Source organism: Rhinolophus sinicus, linkage group LG03, assembly GCF_036562045.2.
Source record: "Rhinolophus sinicus isolate RSC01 linkage group LG03, ASM3656204v1, whole genome shotgun sequence".
In the NCBI taxonomy this organism is placed as follows: domain Eukaryota; kingdom Metazoa; phylum Chordata; class Mammalia; order Chiroptera; family Rhinolophidae; genus Rhinolophus; species Rhinolophus sinicus.
The window spans coordinates 66,305,374-66,326,707 of NC_133753.1; the positions used below are offsets into that span (position 1 = coordinate 66,305,374).

Consider the following 21,334-nt stretch of genomic DNA (forward strand, 5'->3'; position numbering starts at 1 on the left):
CTGATTTTTTTTTAAGGACCACCGTGTGCATGATACTATATTAATAACAAAGCAGAAACCCTATTTTCAATTTCTCTGATGTAAAAACTATCCTACTCACTTGTGGGTATTAACTTGATGTGAAGAATACAAAACAAATTTCTGAAAACCTGTAAATAGACACATGAGATTATATTTCATAATTTATGGTACAGGTATAAAAGAGTTAATTCTTGATTTTTCAAACAAATATAACTAATATAGTAATCTGAAAGTTATTCTGGTGTTGAAATACACTATGGTTTTTTGGGTACTGTCCTAATAATTTTTCATTTAGATTATTAGCTATCTTTGTTTATATTACAAGTGACACTCTGAAACTGAGTAGGACACACAAAAAAATTAGTAGCAGTCTTGGGTTAAAAACTTCCCATATATCATTTAAGGTGGTTAACATATATATAGCTGTAACATATTCCCAAACCAATAAATATAATGTTTTTAGGTAACAGACTATTAAAAAAAAGTCTGGATACAATCAAAGATGAGTAAGTCATTAAGATGAACTATACATGAGCTTTCAGTTAAAAATATACCTTAAAAAATTATGATTAAAAGCTTCCATTTCTATGGCTTTCTCTTCTGATAATTATCTCTTGTGATAGTTTGTCATCCTCTAGAAGAGTAAGAAAAAGTCCTTTTATATTTCATGACAGGTTTAATCAGGTAATTAAAACAAATTCTTTGATATCATCTGATATGTCCAATTACACGGGTATGATGTAACAAAAACAGTTACAAACTTGTATGTGCATATTTACATTATATACTCAAAACTATCAAGCTAGTCAACTATATCTAAGGAGATACATTATGACATGAGTTAAACAATATTTCATTGCTTATTAGAAAGAATGCAGTCAAGCTTTTAATGGAAATAATATACAAGTGAGGCACTTTTGAGGTCAAGAATAGGAAGCAAATAACACTACATACTGGCAATGTTCACAAAAATCTATGTCTATCTTTAATACAAAAGCTTTTCAACTAGATTATTTTTGAAAATTTTCAAAACTAGCAACTTATGCAATTTAAGGAGCTTTCAGAAACAATGGCTAACATCAGTGTATCAAAGCATATGAAAGTTTTATAACCACCTGGCTGCTAGGCAAACAGTACCTTTATACCTTAAAGCCCTTTTTTTTTGGTTTATATAAATCACTTCAGTTGTGATTTCTTTTTTATGTTTTGATTTACTGCAAAACATCTTATGGTGTTATTATTATTGTGGTTTATTTATAGACCAATTTTTTTAAGTGCAACAATAATGTAAGTTTCTAGTGCTTTCTCTTACACTTAGAAATGTAATCGTACAGGTGAAGTTAAGAATGCGAAGTATTTAGTGAAGAATCTGTTTTCCAGGTGACTAAAGTTTTCAGTTTTATGTAGAAAAATGTTACTCAACGTATCTTTGGGCTAAAATTAAAAACCCAATCTTAAATATATTCCAAAATGTAACCACAAAACCAAAAAGAAATTTCAAGAGAAGTATCCTTAAGATTCTTTAAATTGCCCATGTGGAGGAAAGTATGTTTCCTGTATTTTGGAGACTTACATCAAATATTAAAAAAACATCTCAGTGCTGTTCAAGTAAATGGGAGTGGGAGATAGGGTTTGGGGGGATAAAAGAAAAAGACTTACCCAAGCTATCAGATGGCACTGTAACATGAATTAAAAGTGCATTTGTATTACTTTGAAAGTTCGTATTAGGCACTGCTGAATAACCAATGAAAATAGGTAGTTTCAAGTTTTCCCCTTTAAATTTTAACCCTGCCCCAGTATCCCAGAGACATACACACACACTCTCTTTAAAGTTGTCTTGATATTAATACAGGTGATGTTCATTTTTTTTTAAAAAAAATTCTCCCTGACTAGTAATGGGAGGAAAAATAAGAATACCATTTTGGTAATGATTTGAGCCAGTTAAAAGAATTGGTTCTAGAAATGCTTCAGCACGTTCATTAACTTTGACTGCCAGTTCAAAATATCAATAAATATTTTAAAACAGGTATGTAAGGAAAAAAGTGCTTAAAATCTTCCAGCAACCCACAAGATACATTAGGGATAAGATTCCTTTTACAGTTCCTTTGTGATATTTCTTACTCCTGCTTTCTCCATTTGGAGGTGGCCCCCACATAAATAGCCCTTTACTGGTAACAGTGATGAACCCTGTCAGACCCCAATTGCCACCTCATGTCTCTGGCCTATAAATTATCCAGTAGGTGGTGCTAAAGTTCCACACCTCACGTTTCTTCAGCTATCAAGTGACTCCCCCTACACCTCTTCAAGGCAGGAGAAAAATCATTTAGTTACCAAGTCTGAACACAACAAGCCATCAATCATGCCATCTAGATGATTTCATTTTCCATATTTACTATTACTTAAGCAGTTTTGTTTAGCCTTTTGCTTATACAACCAGGTTAAAAACAAAGAGAAAGGTTTTAGAGGAGCAGCCAATAGGCAGTGCCAAATCTATATGCAGAACGAGAAAATGTCCCTGAACATACCTATACACACGTTAGAACAAGAAATTTAAACTACCTGTTAGTTTTCACATAAGAATTCTAATTTACTCAAGAGAAAATTTCCACATAGAGATTCAGGTAACATTATATCATCAGTTAGTCTTCAGGACCAATTTGGAAACTGGGTGTGTTAACTATAAAGATCCAAGGTGAAATAAAAACCATTTTATCACCATAGTTTTTAATGAAGAAACTTGTTTAAAATTGTAAAGGAAAAAATGGGGATGGGACGGCAAAATCTTAGCAGCAAAGTGGTTAAACAATTTGAAAATATTAATGCACAAACATTAAAATATTAAAGCATATATGTTGCATATAAAATACAGTACAGAACCAGGAGTTGCACTATACTGATTAGTGCTTAACAGAAGAAATGATTTAATTTGTTCTTCCCAGAAGTATATACACAGTTCATTTCCACAGCATTTTCCTATATAGCCAGCAAGTTATTTTCTTCAGTTATTCACACCTTGCTCGAACCTGAATTATAAACTCTGCAGTGACAAATATGAAAATTCATTCACAAGGAAAACCAATATTCCCATTCCACCAATAAAAAGTAATTTTGAAAGTTAACAGTCTATTCTAGGTAACCAAGTTTAGCTGAAAACTTCAGGGATGAAGATCATCTGGTGTAGCAGCATCCAAATATATAAACAGTTAAAAATAAGACTTAAAACTGCTGCTACAGAGTCACGTTTGGATTTAGTTCATCCAATTGATTTTTAGTACAAAACTAGAAATAACCTCTTCTTCATAACATCTATAGTTATCAATATATTTTCTTCTTTTCAATGTGAAATAATACTTCAAGATGATCTATATACACAACGTTGTCAGTTCAAGCTGTCATATAAATATAAATGCTTTCTTAAAAAAAGTATTTTACAGACAGATAGTGTTATATACATTGTTCAGTTTGATATGGGGCAAAAGAAGACCGTTAACAGAAGCTTAAGTGTGAATGTAAAAAGAATGATACATAAATGACATTTAAAATCCTGCATAGAAAATAAGCTTCAAATGGTAGTGTGATTTTAATGTTTATCACTTCTGAAACTTCAAGCCATTAAAGAAAGGCACACTTCTCAACTTTTCCCTCTAAGGGAATGTTCTTAAAGAACCCCTTACGTGGTTAGAGTTTAAATGTAACACTTTAAAAAAAAAATAATTTGACCCCAAAGTACTTTAAACAATTTGTTTGAACATTTATCCAACTACTTTGTAAATAAAACATCCAGTAATACAATGCTCTGCAAAAGCAATAAATTTAATGTACAAGATATTTCATTCACAACGCTGGATTAAATACTTTCCTGGGATAGTTTAACACAGTTTAACATAATTTTTCTTTTGGCCAGTTTAAATAAAATAAAATGCAACTGAGAAAAGTTATTGTTGTTATGTGAATAATAAGCACTGAGGATTAAGCTAAAAAATTAGTAACACAGCTGAACAAATTCTGGGTTAGCGGAATGATAAATGGAGATCTCAGGAGGAAACTTTTACACTAACTATCCAGTTACACTTTTTGCTTCGTAAAATATTTGTAAATGCAATATAATTTCTCGAAGGAGGAAACTCTGAAAGAAAACAACTTGCTGGTTGAATACCACAAAAACAATCCCCAAACCTCATTTTTTTTCTATAATGTTTACTCAGTCTCTTTTTATATAAAAATAAGTGTTACGTTCCCATCAGAACATTAGACAATTACATCTGTGCTTTTAAAAAAAAGTTGGTCACTCAAGGCTATTAGAATATTTTTAAGGATTTTAGATTACCAGAATGTACAGATATAACTCAATATAAACCAGAGCCAAAGGGAAATGAGGATGAAAATATCAAATCATTCACATGAAAGAAAAATGTTATTAACTAGATGAGTAAAATATTCAAAATATAATGGAATGTGACAGTAGATATATGTACATCTACTTTAGAACTAGGAAGGGGAAGAAAAGTTTAATACGTCATAATTCGTACCTTATATTTAGTTAAATATAAACATTTGTTATTTATACATAAAACTGCTTTCAAAAAACAATAAATGATTTAGTTGCACTTGTTTAACTTCTTATAATTTCCAAGTGTTAACTTTTCTTAGACTGAAATCAGCTGTCCCCTAGTGCACTTTTAGTTCATGTCCTAGAATTCAAACCTTTAAACGTCCCATCACCTAATGCATAAATATACAAAAACGCCAAAAATTAATCCCTTTTAGTTGGATCATATTTTATGCTCACTTTCTATAGCCAATAACCAGAAATGGCTTCCTTTCGCAAATACTCTTTACAACCTGTAACAAAACATGCCATGCGCTCAAGGGAAAAGTTAGGCATGGCTAGCATTTGTGAAATGCCAAGAAACCGACGAGTTCTGCTTCCTCCACGTGTGGCCCCAATGACACCAGGCAAGATTTCATATTGCTTGCCAAAGCTTCCACAAATCCAAGTTAGCTAATTCCTGGAAACAAAGATTTTAAACTCATTTTGGCCCTGGACCCTTTCATCCAGCAGCTTTATGTTTCCCCCCACAGCACCCACATGCCTCACCACAACGATGGCACATTCTCAAAGGGACGTAGCAGCACATACATGGTACAATGAAAGACAAAGCTACTAGGGCTAACCATCGTAAGCAGAACTTGTCATCGCTAGTGTCACATGAACAGGGATCAGAAAAATCTCCCTCCGAGTCTGACATACAATGATACAACATGCTCTCTGCACAGAGCATGCAACTAACTTGATATATGCATTTTCGAATAGGGTCTGGAGCATCCTGACATTTCCCCCTGCCATTTTCTTCATGATTAAACCTTTCCTGGCAGTATACGCAGCGAGAACGTTCACCATCTTCTTTTCTTCGTTTTGACTTGTTACATTTTAATGAGGAAGGTTGTGTCTTGAATACCACAGAGTCTTTGAGTGAACTTAACTTAGTCTCATCCCCACAAGAGTACAGATAGTCTGATTTTTTACTGTCCGGTTTAGAAAACTGAGTATTGGAGTCAGTATCATCTCGCTCCAAGTCATTTTTCCACATGTCAGGATGTCTGTAGTCTGCATAACGACGTATTAAGATATCTCGAGGGTTTATTCTGACAATCTCATCCTCATCTTGAAAGCTGACATGTCGGATGGATTTTAAAGGGACCTAAGAAAGAAAGAGATGAAAACTGCAGTAAGATAAGGACTGTGAAAGCTAATTTTATGCGTCGACTTGGCTGGGTCACTGGGCCTAGATAATCTGGTTAAACACTATTCTGCATGTTTCAGTAAAGATGTTTCTTGGATGAGGTTAACATTTAAACTGGTGGACGATGAAGAGTGGAGCAGATTATCCCTCCATAATATAGGCAGACCTCATCCAATCAGGTGAAGGCCTTGATAGAGTAAAGACTGATTGCAACTCTTCCCTGGGTCTCAAGCCTGACAGCCTACCCTGCAGACTTTGGATATGTATCTCCACTATCACATGAGCCAGTTCCCTAAAATAAATCTGTGTGCGTGCTTGCGTGCATGTGCGCACACACACACACCCCTTATAGGTTCTGTTTCTCTGAAGAACCCTGGCTCATGCAGATTTTGGTATTGAGAAGTGGGTTGCTGTAACAAATACCTAAAAATGTGGGAAAGGCTTTGGAACTGGGTAATAGGTAGAGGCTGAACGAGTTTTAAAAAGCCTAGATAGCCTTGAAGAGACTGTGGGTAGTAATATGGACGTTAAAGGTGCTTCTGGGTGAGATCCCAAATGGAAATGAGAAACATGTTACTCGACAGTGGAGGAAAGGTGATTGTTGTTATAAAGTGGCAAAGAATGTGGATGAATTGTATTCTAGTGTTTTGTGGAAGGTAGAACTTGTGAGTAAGCATGTTCTGGAGAAGACCAAAGGTGTGGCTAGACAATCATAGGGTAAGGGACTTTACAGGTGTGATCATGGATCCTATTCACCATCTCAGCTGAAACGCTGCCAGGTTGCATCTAAGGGGACAGAGTTGAGAGGAAATGAAGCAAGGCTGTTGAACTTATAGGATTTATCGGACTGGAAAATAGAGCTTGCTGGCTGAGAACATGCATTATCCTTTAAGAAAAGGGAAGAAGTGGGAAAGTTGGGGCTGTTTCCTCAGTTCAACAGGGTAGGGCCACTTCCTCAGTTTCAGTGGGCCAGAAAGTACAGGACCAAGGGTTTATAAGCATGTACGTAGCAAATTTATACACTAAATTTTTTTTCTAGCTACAATTCAACTAAATGGAGTATTAGAAGGACTAGAAAATTTCACTTATATGTTCATTAGTCATATCCCATATCAGAAGATAAACTAAGATTACTTACCCTATTTTGGGACTTTAGGCTTCCACATTCCTTGGATATTTGCCACTGTACATATTCCATACTTCTGCCCTGAATGTCCAGGCTTGGATGACTGAACGTTATCTAAAATACAAACAATTTCTACTTAAATGACAAAAGAATGCAATTCTTATGTTTAATAAAACTATGTACAGTGTATATTCCAAAATTTCATAACCTATTAGAAGTGAAATTTTTCAAAATGGTTTTAATAAAGCATTATTTGAGTCATCCTATTTATTATTTAAACTTAGGTCTTTCCTTATACATTTAAAATTTAATTTAAAAAGTAATACAGACTTCTGGTTTTGGTTCTGCATGTAAGGAGTTTGGAAGTTGCCATTGTGTCCTAACAAGTAAAAAGCTGAACAGGAGAAAAAAAAAAATCAACACTCATTTTGGGTCTGTAAGAAAGAGAAGGACACAGGGCAAACCACTGCCTATGAGATCGGAGACAGGAGAATAAAGGGAGTAACGGCTTAACAAAGCAGATTCATAGGTGGTAATCGCCATGGAAAAGAGTGCTGGATTAAGAAAAGCTGAATTGCAATTGATGAATTTCTGGAAGCTCAGTGTGGACAACTTTGAGAGTTAACACATTTTTTGCGGGAAACGAGTAAACTCATCATATCGCCTGTAGTTGGAACCGGCAAAAATTTTGCAAAGTAAATAAATAGAGACCTCTTTTTAAACTAAAACACTGAAAGTTTCATAGAAAAATATCAAATAGATCGAAAGATATGAATATTTTACGGAAAGTCTAATTTTGGCGAGAAAATGTCAAAAAAGCCCCGCGGTACGACGCGATTTGGCGGGAAAATGCCCGCTTACAAAGTTAAAAACTCCAGGGGGACCCAAGTCATAGTGAGTCACCCAACTTTCGTGAGTTTATCTGCAGAAGCTCAACCAGGTTCCCAGAATAAATATAAGAAAAATCCCCACATGCTTCCAGCAGGGAGAGAGGAAAGGAATCATTTTGAAATTAGAGAGCACTAGGTTCTAACAAAGTCTGCCCTCAGGAGAAACTACGTAACCAGAGCCTGACCCGCTGGGGTATTATCAGAACCTATTTGACTTAGGGAAAGAGAAATACCCAACTTCAGCCAACTGTGGTCACCCAACCCCTCTCAGCAGAGGAGAAAAAAATGACAAATACTTGAGAAGTTCACAGTCCAGAAGCATGGCTCAGACTAAAAGACATACCTAATCATAGGACTGTAAGAATGCTTCCTCTTCCCACACAGTTGACCACTATATTACTAAGTCCTATTTACAGATTTCCTTTTACTCAGTACATTATGTTGGGTTATAAAAAAAATTACATAGCATACCAAGAGGCAAAAAACAGAATCTAAAGAGACAAAACAAGCATCAGAACCAGACAAGACAGGGATGCTGGAATTAGCAGACCAGGAATTTAAAACATAATTAATATGCCAAGGGACCTAATAGATAAAATAGCATGCAAAAACAAATGAGCAACGCAAGCAGAGACATAAATCCTAATAAAGAACCAAAATGAAATGCTAAAGATCAAAAACACGAAGAGAAAGGAAAAGCAGACTCATGGGTGGTAACTGCCATGGAAAAGCGTGCTGGATTAAGAAAAGCTGAATTGTAATTGATGAATTTCTGGAGGCTCAATGTGGACTGGATAAGTGTTGATTAGCTTAGTAGATTGGACATGGCTGAGGAAAGAAATGCTGTGCTTGACAATGTATCAATAGAGATTTCCAAAACTGAAAGCAAAGAGAACAGAGACCAAAAGATATAAACAAAATATTTAAGAACTGTGAGACAAGGACAAGAGGTGTAACATATATGAAATAGAAATACCAGGAGAGAAAGAAACAGAAGACATATTTGAAATAATGCCAGAGAATTTATACAAATTAATGTGAGACACCAAACCACAGATCCAAGAAGCTCAGAGAAGACCTAGCAAGATAAATGTCCAAAAAGGTGCACCTAAGCATAATATTTTCAAACTATATAAAAAAACAAAGATAAAGAAAAAATCCCGAAAGAAGCCAGAGGAAAAAATACCTTACTTATAAAGGAGCAAAGATGGAAATCATATATGACTTCTCCTAAGTAACCATGCAAGGAAGGATAGTGGAATGAAACATTTATAAAGTGCTGAGTGAAAAAGCCCACCAACCTAGAATTATGTACCTTGGGAAATTATCCTTCAGGCAAACAAAAATTAAGGAAATGTGTTGCCAGTAGACCTACTATAGAAGAAATGTTTAAAGAAGTTCTTTAAAGAGGAGGAAAATAATATAGGCCAGAAATTTGGATCTATATAAGAATGGAAGAGAATCAAAGAAGGAATAAGTGAAAATAAATGAAACCTTTTACTCTTTTTATTCTTAATCTAACAGAGAAGTTTGTTAAAAAAAACAACAACAATTTGGGTGGCCGGTTAGCTCAGTTGGTGAGGTGCTCTTAACAACAAGGTTGCCGGTTTGATCCCCACATGGGTCACTGTGAGCTGTGCCACAACTAGACTGAAACAACTACTTGACTTGGAGCTGATGGGTCCTGGAAAAACACACTTTAAATAAATTAATTAATTAAGAAATTAACAAATAAATAAAAATTAAAATTAAAAAACAGCAACAATTTATTTGATAACGTATAATTATGTGTGTATGTATGTATGCTTATATATAAAGTGAAATGAATGACAGCAATGATACAAGGAATGAGGGAGAAATTAGGAATATTTTGTTAGTATAAGGTACTTGTACTGCCTGTAAAGTGGTTTAGTGTTATTTGAAAATGGACTTGAATTAATTGTAAATATATTTTAAACTGCAGAGCAACCACAAAAAAATGTTTTAAGAAGGTCTGATATACTAAAAAGGAGAAAAATGGGATCATATAAAATGCGCAGTAAATCCACAAATGATGGAAAACGTGGAATACAGAAATAGAAGCAAAGAACAAGGGCAACAAATAGAAAACTGTAACAAATATGAGAGATTAATCCAACTATAGCAATAATCACTTTGATTGATGATGGTGTAAATACACCAATTAAAAGACAGATTGTGAGAGTTAAAAAAAAAGACCCAATTATATGTTGTCTATAAAAAACACACTGCAAATATAAAGGCATATAGTAAAAGTAAATGGATGGAGAGTAACATACATTAATCAAAAGAAAGCAGGAGTAGCTGTATTAATTTCAGACAGAGTAGACTTCAAAGCAAGGAAAGCTTTAAGTGACAAAGAACATTATATAATGATAAAGGGGTCAATTCTCCAAGAAGACATAAAAATCCTTAGCATATATGTGCTTAACAAAAGAGTGTCAAGTTACATGAGACAACAACTGATAGAACTGCAAGAAAAATAAATGCACCCACCATCATAGCTGGAAACTTCAATACTACTCTATCAGAAATGGGCAGATTCAACAGGCAGAAAATCACTAAGGACACAGTTGAGCTCAATAACACCACCAACCAAGTGGATATAACTGACATCTACAGACTACTCCATCCAGCCCAGTAGAATACATATTCTTCACAAGATCACATGGAACATTAACAAAGACAGACCACATTCTGGGCCATTAAACTGACTTTAAGAACAATTTTTTAAAAAGACAGAAATCATACAATGTTTGGTCTCAAACCACAAAGGAATTAAATTAGAAATCAGTAACAGAAAGATAATTGGAAAATCCCAAAATACATGTGGACTAAACACACTTCTAAATAACACACTAGTCAAAAAGAAATCTCAAGAGAAATCAAAAGTTATTTTAAAGTAAAGAGAAATAAAAACACAACTTATCAGACTTGGTCGGATACAGTGAAATAAATGCTTACAAGACATTGATAGCACTGAAGGCGTATATTAGAAAAGAACATCTGAAATCAGTAATCTGCATTTCTACCTTAGGAAAGTAGAAAAACATTAAATCCAAAACAAGAAGAAGAAGAAAAAGAAGAATTAGAGTAGAAATCAATACAGATTAATGAAACCAAATACCAATTCTTTGAAAAGATCAACAAAATTAACACGCCTCTAGTCAGGCTAAGAAAAAAGAGAGAGGGAACAGATTACTAATAGCAGAAATTAAAGAGGGAACATCACTACAGATACCATGGAAATTAAAAGGTTAATAAAAGAATACTGTGAACAACTCTAAGCTCACAAATTTAATAGCCTAGATCAAATGGATCAATTCCTTGAAAGGGACAATCTGCCCAAACTCAATAAACAATCTGAATAGGCCTACATCTGTTGAATAAGTTGAACCAATAACCTTTCAAAATAGAAAGCAGCAGATCCAGACGGGTTTGCTGGTGAATTCTACCAAACATTTAAGGCATAAATTATACCAGTTTTCTATAATCTTGCAGAAGATCCAAACAGAGGATATACTTCCTAATTCATTCATTCTATGAGGCCACCATTACCCTAATATTAAAACCAGACAAAAACATTACAAGAAAAATTTAAAAAACCTTACAGACCAGTACCTTAACCAAACATTGATGAAAAAAATCCTCAACAAAATATTAGAAAGTTGAATCCAAAACTGCATAAAAAGAATTGTATGCCATGACTACATGGGATGTATTCCAACTGGTTGGTTCAACATTAAAAAATCAATAAATGTAATCCATCAAGAGAGTAAAAAAATCACGTGTTCTTATCAACAGATGGAGAAAAAGTATTTGACAAAATCCAATACCCATTCATGACAAAAACTCTCAGGAAACCAGGGATAGCAGAGAACCTCCTCAACTTATAAAGAATATCTACAAAAAACCTACCACTAACATAATTAATGGTGAGAAACTTGAAGCTTTCCCACTAAGATCAAGTGCAAGGCAAGGATGTCCCATCTCATCACTCCTTTCCATATCGTAGTAGAATTTCTAGCTAATGCAGTAACACAGGATAGGAAAACAAAAGGTACATAGTTTGAGAAAAAAAAATAAAACTGTCTTTATTCACAGATAACATGATCATCTATGTAGAAAATCCAAAAGAATCAACAAAATGTCTCCTGAAACTGATAAGGGATTATAGCAAGGTTGCAGGATACAAGGATAATAAAAACCAATCACTTTCCTATATACCACCAATGAACAAAAATAATTTGATATTAAAAACAATACCATTTACATTAGCATCCCCCCAAATAAAATACTTAGTATAAACGTAACAAAATACGTGCAAGATACATATGGGAAAAGCCATAAAACTCTGATGAACAACAACAACAACAAAATGCATACATATTCCCATGTTTATATATCAGAAAACTCAGTAGAGTCAAGATGTCAGTTCTTCCCAAAATGGTCTATAGATTCAACACATTCCCAACTAAAATCCCAGTAAGTTATTTTGTGAATAATTAACAAACTAATTCTAAAGTTTATATAGCGAGGCAAAAGATTCAGAATATCCAACACAATTTTGAAAAGAACCAAGTTGGAGTACTGACATTACCTGACTTCAAGACTTACTATAAAGCTACAGTAATCAAGACAGTGTGGTATTGGCAAAAGAATAGACAAATAGATTAGTGGAACAGAAGAGATGATCTTGGTCATGGTGATGACTTTTCAGATACAACATCAACGACATGATGACACATGAAAGAAATAATTGATAAACTCGACTTCAAAAACTTCTGTTCTACAAAATACAATGTCATGAGAATGAGAATACAAACCACAGACTGGGAGAAAATATTTGTAAAAGATGTCTGATAAGGGACTGTTATCCAAAATATACAAAGATACCTAAAAAAAATTAACAATAAGCAAACAACCAACCTGGTTTAAAAAATGGGCCAAAGACCTTAACAGACACTTCACCAAGGAAGATAGTCAGATGGCAAATAAGCACATGAAAAGATGTCCTACACCATAAGTTATCAGGGAAAAGAAAATTAAAACAATGAGATACCACTAGTCAGTCCTCACTTAACACTGTTGATAGGTACTTGAAACTGTAGCAAAATGACGCTAAAAAAAACAATTTTACAATAGGCTAATTGATATAAGCAACACTTAAGTTCCTATACATCTCATCCAGGTTACAATGAAATGATGCTGAACAAAAGGATGCTATTTGAGGACCTGTTGTATTGTTATAGAATGGCCATTATCCAGAACACTGACAGCACCTAGTGCTGGTGAGGATGTAGAGCAACAAAACCTCATTCATTGCTGGTGAGAATGCAAAATGCTACAGCCACTTTGGGAGACAATTTGGCAGTTTCTTATGAAATTAAACATACTCTTTTGATTTGATCCAGACATTGCACTACTTGGTATTTACCCAAAGGATTTAAAAACGTATGCCCACACAAGAACCTGTACACAAATGTTTACAGCAACTTTATTCGTAAGTGACAAAACTTGGAAGCAACCAAGATGTCTTCCAGTGGGTGAATGAATACACTGTGCTACATCCAGACAATGGAATATTATTCAGTGTTTAAAAGACACGGAAGAACCTTACATACTATTAAGTGAAAGAAACTAATCTGAAAAGGCTACATACTGTATTATTCCAACTACATGACATACTGGTAATGGCAAACTATGGAGATGGTCAAAAAAATTAGTGCTTATCAGGGCTTGTGTGTGTGTGTGTGTGTGTGTGTGTGTGTCGGGGAGGGAGAAGATGAATAGGCAGAGCATAGAGATTTTTTAGGGTAGTGAAAAGACTCTATAAGATGCTATAATGATGGATACACGTCATTATATTTTTGTCTAAACCCATAAAACACACAACACCAAGAGCAAACTGTAAGGTACACTATGACTTTGGGTGCAGGTAATTGTAACAAATGTGCCACTCTGATAGTATCTTCTAATTTTGGGCTATGTATTAATTTACACACACACGTGTACATGCATATATGTGGATCTTTAACATTTTTAAATATTAATGGGACCTTTTGTACTGTGCCTTCCCTTTTTTAAGCTTAATGATACAACATGACCATCTTTTGATGTTTATACGTATAGATCAACCTTATTCTTTTAATGCAGCTTCATATTCCATTGAATGGATGACTTTTAATTTATTTAACTAGTCTGATTAATATACACATAGGCTTTTCCCAGTTTTTTCATGTTATAAACAATATTGCAACACATATTCTGATACAATTACCTTTAACACACATGTCCAAGCATATCTGTATCACAAATTCCTAAAAATAGAATTGGTGAATTAAAAAGTTTGTGTACCTCAATTCAAAAATGAATTTAAATGGATATATCCAAGTCTAACCACCTACTTAGTAGTGTCATAAAAGGAGGAGAAAGTTTAATAAAAATAGTTAAAGACTGAAGAGGTTATCTCATTCACAGCCTTGTTTATTGTAGTTTTGAAATTTTACTTTCATTAGCACTCTAATCACATAGTAGGAACTTAAAAGAAACAAAAGCATTCCAATTTTAATTATGCTATAGAACTAAAGGTATGATGTGCAATGAAGTAATATTTCTGGATTATAGAGTTTAATTTTTCTAGCCTGTCTTTATTATCTATTCTTCTATGCCGTTACCTATACCTATGGAAAATTGTGAGCTAATACCTCCCACTCAGTTTTCTTTTTAGTTTCAATATTCAACAATATATTTGATTTCCTAATAAATGCACAGTACTAGTCTCTATGGAAGGCACACTGAAGCAGAAAAATGGCTCTTACCCTCCAGGGAGGATGATAAAGCATAGTTATGTAACTACATACAAAGTTATGAAACTATAACTTAAGGTTTCCGGAATATGTAAGTTATACAACCATGTGTATACTCATATACAGTTATATAACTATGCTTTATCATCCTACCTGCAAAGGTATATAACTATAACTTAAGGTGGGATATGTAAGAATTCAGGAATTATTGGAGGAAGAAATCACTATGATGAAATGGTCTGGGAAGACTTCATGAAGGAAAAGGAACTTAAACACACAATAAAGTAAGCACGTGCTTAGATTTAAAAAGAGATGCAAGAGCATTATAGAAAAGGAATTAGAGAAAAAATTTTCTGGCTTTTTCCTGATGGATGTATTTCTTATAATGAATACAATGACTACAAATTATACATTAAATATACATTCCCGAGATTTATTTTGAAAATATCCACTTTTTACTCCAATTTCACTCAGAAAAAAGTCAACCACCACCAAAACACATACATACTTTGAAACTACCTAAGTTAATAGAGTCCATAAATATTAATCCTTTCACACATAATCTTTATGTGAGAAGACAAAGGACAATGCTGACTTTTTATAATTCTTAAACACAGATATTGTAAGATACACCTCATTTCACTACTGCTTTTTAATACCTTGGGAATGTGATGCTATTGCTATAGGTCTTTAGAAGAATTTATCAGCTGAAAAAGTCATGAAAGATGCTTCTTCAAAGTTGGTCACAAATGAAATTTTAAAAGAATTTCATTTACAGTGGTACTAACAACAAAATGGTACCAAAAAAAATCTTATAAAAGATATATATATTTTTATGAAGACAATGTAAAGCTTTACTGAGAGATACAGAAAAGCTAACAGAGAGATATAGCACATTCACGAATAAGAAGGCTAAATTCCTCTCCAGACTAATATACAGATTCAGTACAATTGAAATACAAATTGCAAATGGATTGTTCACCAAACTTGATAAGCTGATTCTAAATTTTTTTGAAGAGGAAACAGCCAAAAAAATAATTTAAAAAAATCTAAGAGGATAAAGAAGGTAGAGGTACTTACTCTACAGATATTAAGACTTCTTGTAGAGCTAAATTAACACTATAGTAAAGAAGAAAATCTGGAACTGGTATAGGGACAAACAGACCAACAGATCTGAGTAGAGAAACCAGAAACAGATCTCAACAAATTTGGAAACTTGATATATGATACAGCACTCCGTATCAGTGGTGGAAAGGTTCTAATAAATGGTACTGAAACAATTAATTACATATATGGTAGAAATAAAATTGGATCCCTATCACAGAAGAGAGTCAGTTCAAACCGAGTTATAACCAAAACTAAAACTTTTAGAACAAAATAGGGAGAAAATCTTTGAACCAAGGATACGGAGGAGTTTGTAAAAACAACCAGCAAAAGAATGATAAAGTCAAATGCACTAAAATTTAGAATTTATGTTCACCAAACACCATAAAGAGTGAAAAAGAACACCAAACTAGGAGATACTGGCCACAAAGAAAACTTAAAAAGGAGAAGTAACACTGAAAATTTTATTACTCAGTAGCAAGGTTATTATATAAGAACAAGTTGTCAAAATTAGTTTGTAAAGGAACAACCACAGCTATTTCTGTAATCTTTAAAATGCTCAATATATTATTTCTTGTACTTATGGAACACATGAGTCCGACAGACTAATTTGTCCCACAGATTTTTGTAGCACATCACCCTCGAACACTTATTCCTATACACCCTAAAGAAACTCTTGTACGTGAATAGCTGGAGACAAGGAAGTTTGTACTAGCAGGATGCCTAAAAACAGCAAAAATATGGGAATAACTGAAACATCCACTGGCAGAAGAAAAATAAGTGGTAGAACTATCAAGAAAAAAAGCACAGGAACGCTAAGCAAACAAAGTCCAAGGTAATGGTAACCTTGAAGACAAGTGGATAGGGATGGGGGTATTCTTTTTATAAGTTGTATGGTAGTTTCTCAGGTGTCCATTACATATACTAAATGTCATAAATCTTTAATCATAAGCTCAATGATAAACATGGTCTCATCTCCCATTTCGAATGACCTCTAGGAACTTGAAAATAAGCGAAATTGAGTAAAAGAGTCACAATGGCTTGTAGGCCTATTGGACTTAACTAAAACCTGAATGAGAGCATTTAGCATTTTCAAAGAATGAACCTATCCATTGAAAAGATTCAAATAGCTCATGGAAGCATAGAAAATGAGTCAAAGACAAACACTGGCAATGCCTATTTAAGCATTACTAGGGAAAAAAACCTAAGCCAGTGTTAGGTGGCGATTCTCCATGGGTTTCATTTCTGCAGATCTAATGAGCAGAGGCACGGTTTGTTTCAGACAGTCTTTTCAAAAATGTGTTTAGTGAAGCCCTTGGAAGATATAGTGGTCTCCCTTTGAAGTTAGTTTGTTTAGTATCAAGTATAACAAAAACAGTCTCCCTCCATGGCAAAAGTCAGTCAGGCTTACTGGCCGTTATGAAAGACTTGGGTTCCCTAAGCTCAGGGGTTCCAATGCCGTGATGCAAACCCACTGTGTGTGCAATGTGCACCTCAGCACATCCCCATGGGACAAGGGGAACCAACACAGACGTGAAGTTCATGCTCCTTTATGGGGCTGTGTGTAATGAAGTCCTTTGTCTCTGATTTAGACTGTCTTCTGGCAGCATCCATACAATTGGCGAGTTAACTTGTTAGCTTATAAATAGAGTAAGATCTTAGACCCTTCATATTTCTTGACAGTGAGGAAGCAGGCTAGTCCTTTTGGCAAGGCTGTTCCTCTCTTGTGGAGAATGGTCTATCAAACTATTCTTGGCGAATGCAATCAAAATTCAAAGCATTTAATTGCTCTGTTGAGCATATACACACACGAAACTAGCTTCTGGCAATGATCTAGTATCTCATGAAGATCTGTTTTTTTGCAGACAATGTACTAAACAAGCTGTTACTAGTACTACGATCCACATGATGGCTTAAGTTTTACATTCTGATTTTTACACATCATTTTTTTAAACTTGATTAGTTTAGTCTCTGAAACATGACTCCAGTCTTAATATCATGACAAAATAAGTTTCTGATCTGCAAGTTGAGGGCCAGATTCTGTACTGTGGAAAAATTCACTCTTGAGAGCTCTTTTGGATGACATCCAAATGGACAATTGGTACACAGCACTAACAGTACTGGGCTACGTGCAAGTGTACATCATTAAGAAACTTCTGCAATATTTATTAAAGGTATAGCGAACGTCTCTTGTAGCTTTAAAAGAGAAAAATCTACTTCATTCTAATTTCTAACACATTGAGTTCACTTATTTCAACAGCAAATGTGTAAACATCTAGTTATGCAAACTCATACAACATAACCCTTGTTTCTCTATGTCACATGAATCTGGGAGATAAGGAAAACTCTCAGTAGTAAAAAAGCTGGAGTTCAGATCCAAATTGGTTGGCTGGCTCTAGAAGCCATGTTCAAAATCCCCATACTAAGAGCTATCTGCCAAACTTGGTTCACTTCCCTCTCTGCAGTTCTCTAGCACTAGGGTGTACTTTTCTACATGGCGATCACTTCAACCTCTGCATCTCCACCATCACTGACATTTTGGGAGATTGTTCCCTCCCATCAATCAAAAAACCAGCTGTAAGTTTATATAGTTCCCGCAACCAAAGAAGGTGGGCCAAATAAATTCCTGGGGTCTAGATGATGAATATTAGTCTATTTTAAGTTTCTGTTACATTCACCAGTTTTTTTTTCCTCCCTGCTCAACTAAATGAATCAGGACCTAGCTCAGGATGTATGTATGTATCTCCACTCTCTCGTTCATTGGGATAAGTTTTTCTGCCCATCACTCAAGATGTCAGAACATATACATTTTGTATTTAAAAGTGTTAAAGTGGGTACCTCCAGACTTAACTGACTTATTTCCTAAGATGTCTGAAAGTTTATGAGCAAATATGACTCCAGATATATTGATAACCCAAAATTCCTAAAGAGGATATGCAGATTACTTTCTTCTTTTATTCTTGCTAGTATTTGGCTCAAAGTAAAACTGGTTTACAACTAGTTTTTTCCTTCTGGTACCAATATTTAAATATGATTTTTCTTGCATTTCTTATAAAATTTCATTATAAACTTACACAAAAAAATGCATAAACTATAGATAATTGTTATCCCCAAATGAGGCAGTTTATCATAGTGGTTGTTGTGAGGATTAAAATAAATTATATAAGTGCTTTAGACAGTACCCAGCACATAGTAGGCACTAGTTATGACAAAGATTAACAAATTGTTACATTTAATGAAATATAAAGCTGCCTATTTACCATAAAAGAGAAACATTTTAAACTGAGCTAGCATAAAAAGAAAGAGGAAGAAGAGGAAAAGGAAGAAACTTACCTACCATTTCTAAATAACATTAGAATTCCAATAATTCAACAATTACTAAGCTACTGACTTTATTCACGTACTTAATGATTCTATGCATGAATTTCTTCACTGATAAAGACTAAAGATATTGGCACTGCTCAAATGAAATATTTGAGCTCAATATTTACTGAGGCACCAAAGGACTACAAAATTTAATTCTTATTTTTAACAGTCTTCCTGATTTCCTAAGACAATTACAGAGCTGGAATAAATTATTAAACATAAAAAAATATACAACATTTTAACAGCTATTCTGAACAGGAGAGTCATATCCCCAAAGTAAAAGTAGGATGATTCTCAGAAATTTGAGTGTTGCTTTCAGTAATATTTTTATTTTCTGTGGCAGTTAATGCCAAACACCAGGCAGGGATACTAACAGGTTTCATTACGCCACTTCACATACCATTTCCTCTATAACATATTAGAGGGAAATAATGTCAAGAATAGCAGTATGAATTGTAGTTCTAATATACTGGTGGAACAGAGACACTCATGTGTTTGACAAAACAACACATTAAGACAATCAAACACTATGAAAGAAACAAGAGTCTAGTCTTTTGAGAAAAAAAAAAAAATCCCTCTAAGCAATGGATGACAAAACAAATGTGTTTCAAAAATGGCCAACATGAAAGTGAAAGGGGCTACAAAATCTGATGTGAGTAGGAAAAGTAAATCTTCGCTTAATAATTTAAAACTATTTGATCACAAGAAATACTTAGAACAATCATCAAAAAAATTTAGGTAACAGAATCCATGTTGCTACTGTGACCCTTGCTGAGACCAATTTCCTTTGAGTGACCCACAGTTTCTGGAGGGTTAAAAATTATAATCTTTAATTACTCTGGCCATGGAACACTCCCTTTCTTCCTCAGTGGGACTATAAACAACATTAAAGCTTGCTAGTATTTTACCTATGTCTTAGTGAGTCTGTAAGATCCAGTAAGATCATAAATAAGGTAAATGCTTATAGATTGCTTAAATCACAGAAAAGAAAATTAGCAAGCTTATAGTGCTATCTCTGGAATTAGGCTATTATTTGGCTCAAAGTAAAACTGGTTTATAATTACTGTTTTCTTTCTGGTACCAATATTTTAGTTTAGTTTTTTTTTTGCATTTCTTATAAAATTTCCTCATAAAAAAGACAAAAAAATGTATAAACTTTTGTCCTTAAACTAGATCAACACATCGACCGTGACCCTTCTATCCCACCGCTTCCCCCACCAAACACACAAGCTCACGAGCATATCTATGTGCTGGCAAGCAGTGCACACACACCTCCTCTGAGAGTTGGCCAACTACTGGGTCCTAATTTGAGGCAAAGGCTGTAATGATCAAGTTTACTGATCTGACCTCCTGCTGGCTTCCTTTAGCTCTCTACTTGAGGAAAACTCATCATGTCATCCTTTTCAAGGAACCCTAAAAATTTAAGAGGTCAAATTCCATACCAGTCAGACTCTATGGCTTGTTTCACATAAATAAACAATAACAACAAAATGTATTAACTATTTGCTGTGTCCTACCTATTTTACATTAAAAACAAGCAGCAGCAATTACAAAATTAAAAGCAGTATCTTAGGCTGTATGCATTTCTTCAACTTTTATGTTTTCAGACTATTTCAAATCACCATAATGTTTAGAAAACTTAGTTTTTTCTTTCCATTGTTCTTAGCTTAAATGTATAATTTATCCCTCTTATCACTTTACTTTTTAAGAATTTTGTTCTTTAAAGGATTGGTTTATTATTTTCCTTTTTATGCTACTTTTCTTTAAATTTTTAGACTTAATTTCCACACAAGTTTGGGGATTTTGCCTTTATACTCCATCAACTCTTCGTTAAGAAGTAGTTATCATACTTTTACCCTCAATTTCTCAGTTTCTGGTTCACATTTAGTTTAAAAATTTTAATTTTAATTACTTTTTAAATATTGCTTTTATTTACTGTTTTCATGACTTTTTACATTTTGTATCTGACTTAATGCCAGCTGCCAGGACAAGTCATCTTTTTTATAGCCACTAAATTTCCATGACAATTTATTAAATATGACATACATTATTCAGAATATAAGCAGCTATATGTCTGTGGACTAAACATACAACCTTTGGACATTAGGCAGATTACTTACTCTACGCTCTCTGACAAGAGCGGGAAGTGGTAGCGGTGCTGTATTGGTGGTGACAGAGGTAAGTCTTCCCCAGTCTTCTCCATTCAGATAATGGCATTATCATCTACTCAACTGCTTGGACCTCAAACTCAGAAGT

The 21,334-nt window shown here is 34.1% G+C and overlaps 1 protein-coding gene across 2 annotated transcripts in view; it reads right to left on the bottom strand.

Annotated features, from left to right (window-relative positions):
* Positions 1-677: 677 nt before the first annotated feature.
* Positions 678-21,334, bottom strand: part of SPRED1 (sprouty related EVH1 domain containing 1) — a 115,096-nt gene continuing 94,439 nt past the window's right edge. For both annotated transcript variants that reach the window (XM_019725519.2, XM_074327922.1), the window contains 2 exons: positions 6,904-7,005; positions 678-5,723 (listed from right to left, as the gene is read on the bottom strand). In XM_019725519.2, coding sequence (XP_019581078.1) covers positions 5,073-5,723; positions 6,904-7,005 — 753 coding nt within the window. In that variant the 3' untranslated portion in view covers positions 678-5,072. The remainder of the gene's footprint in view (positions 5,724-6,903; positions 7,006-21,334) is intronic.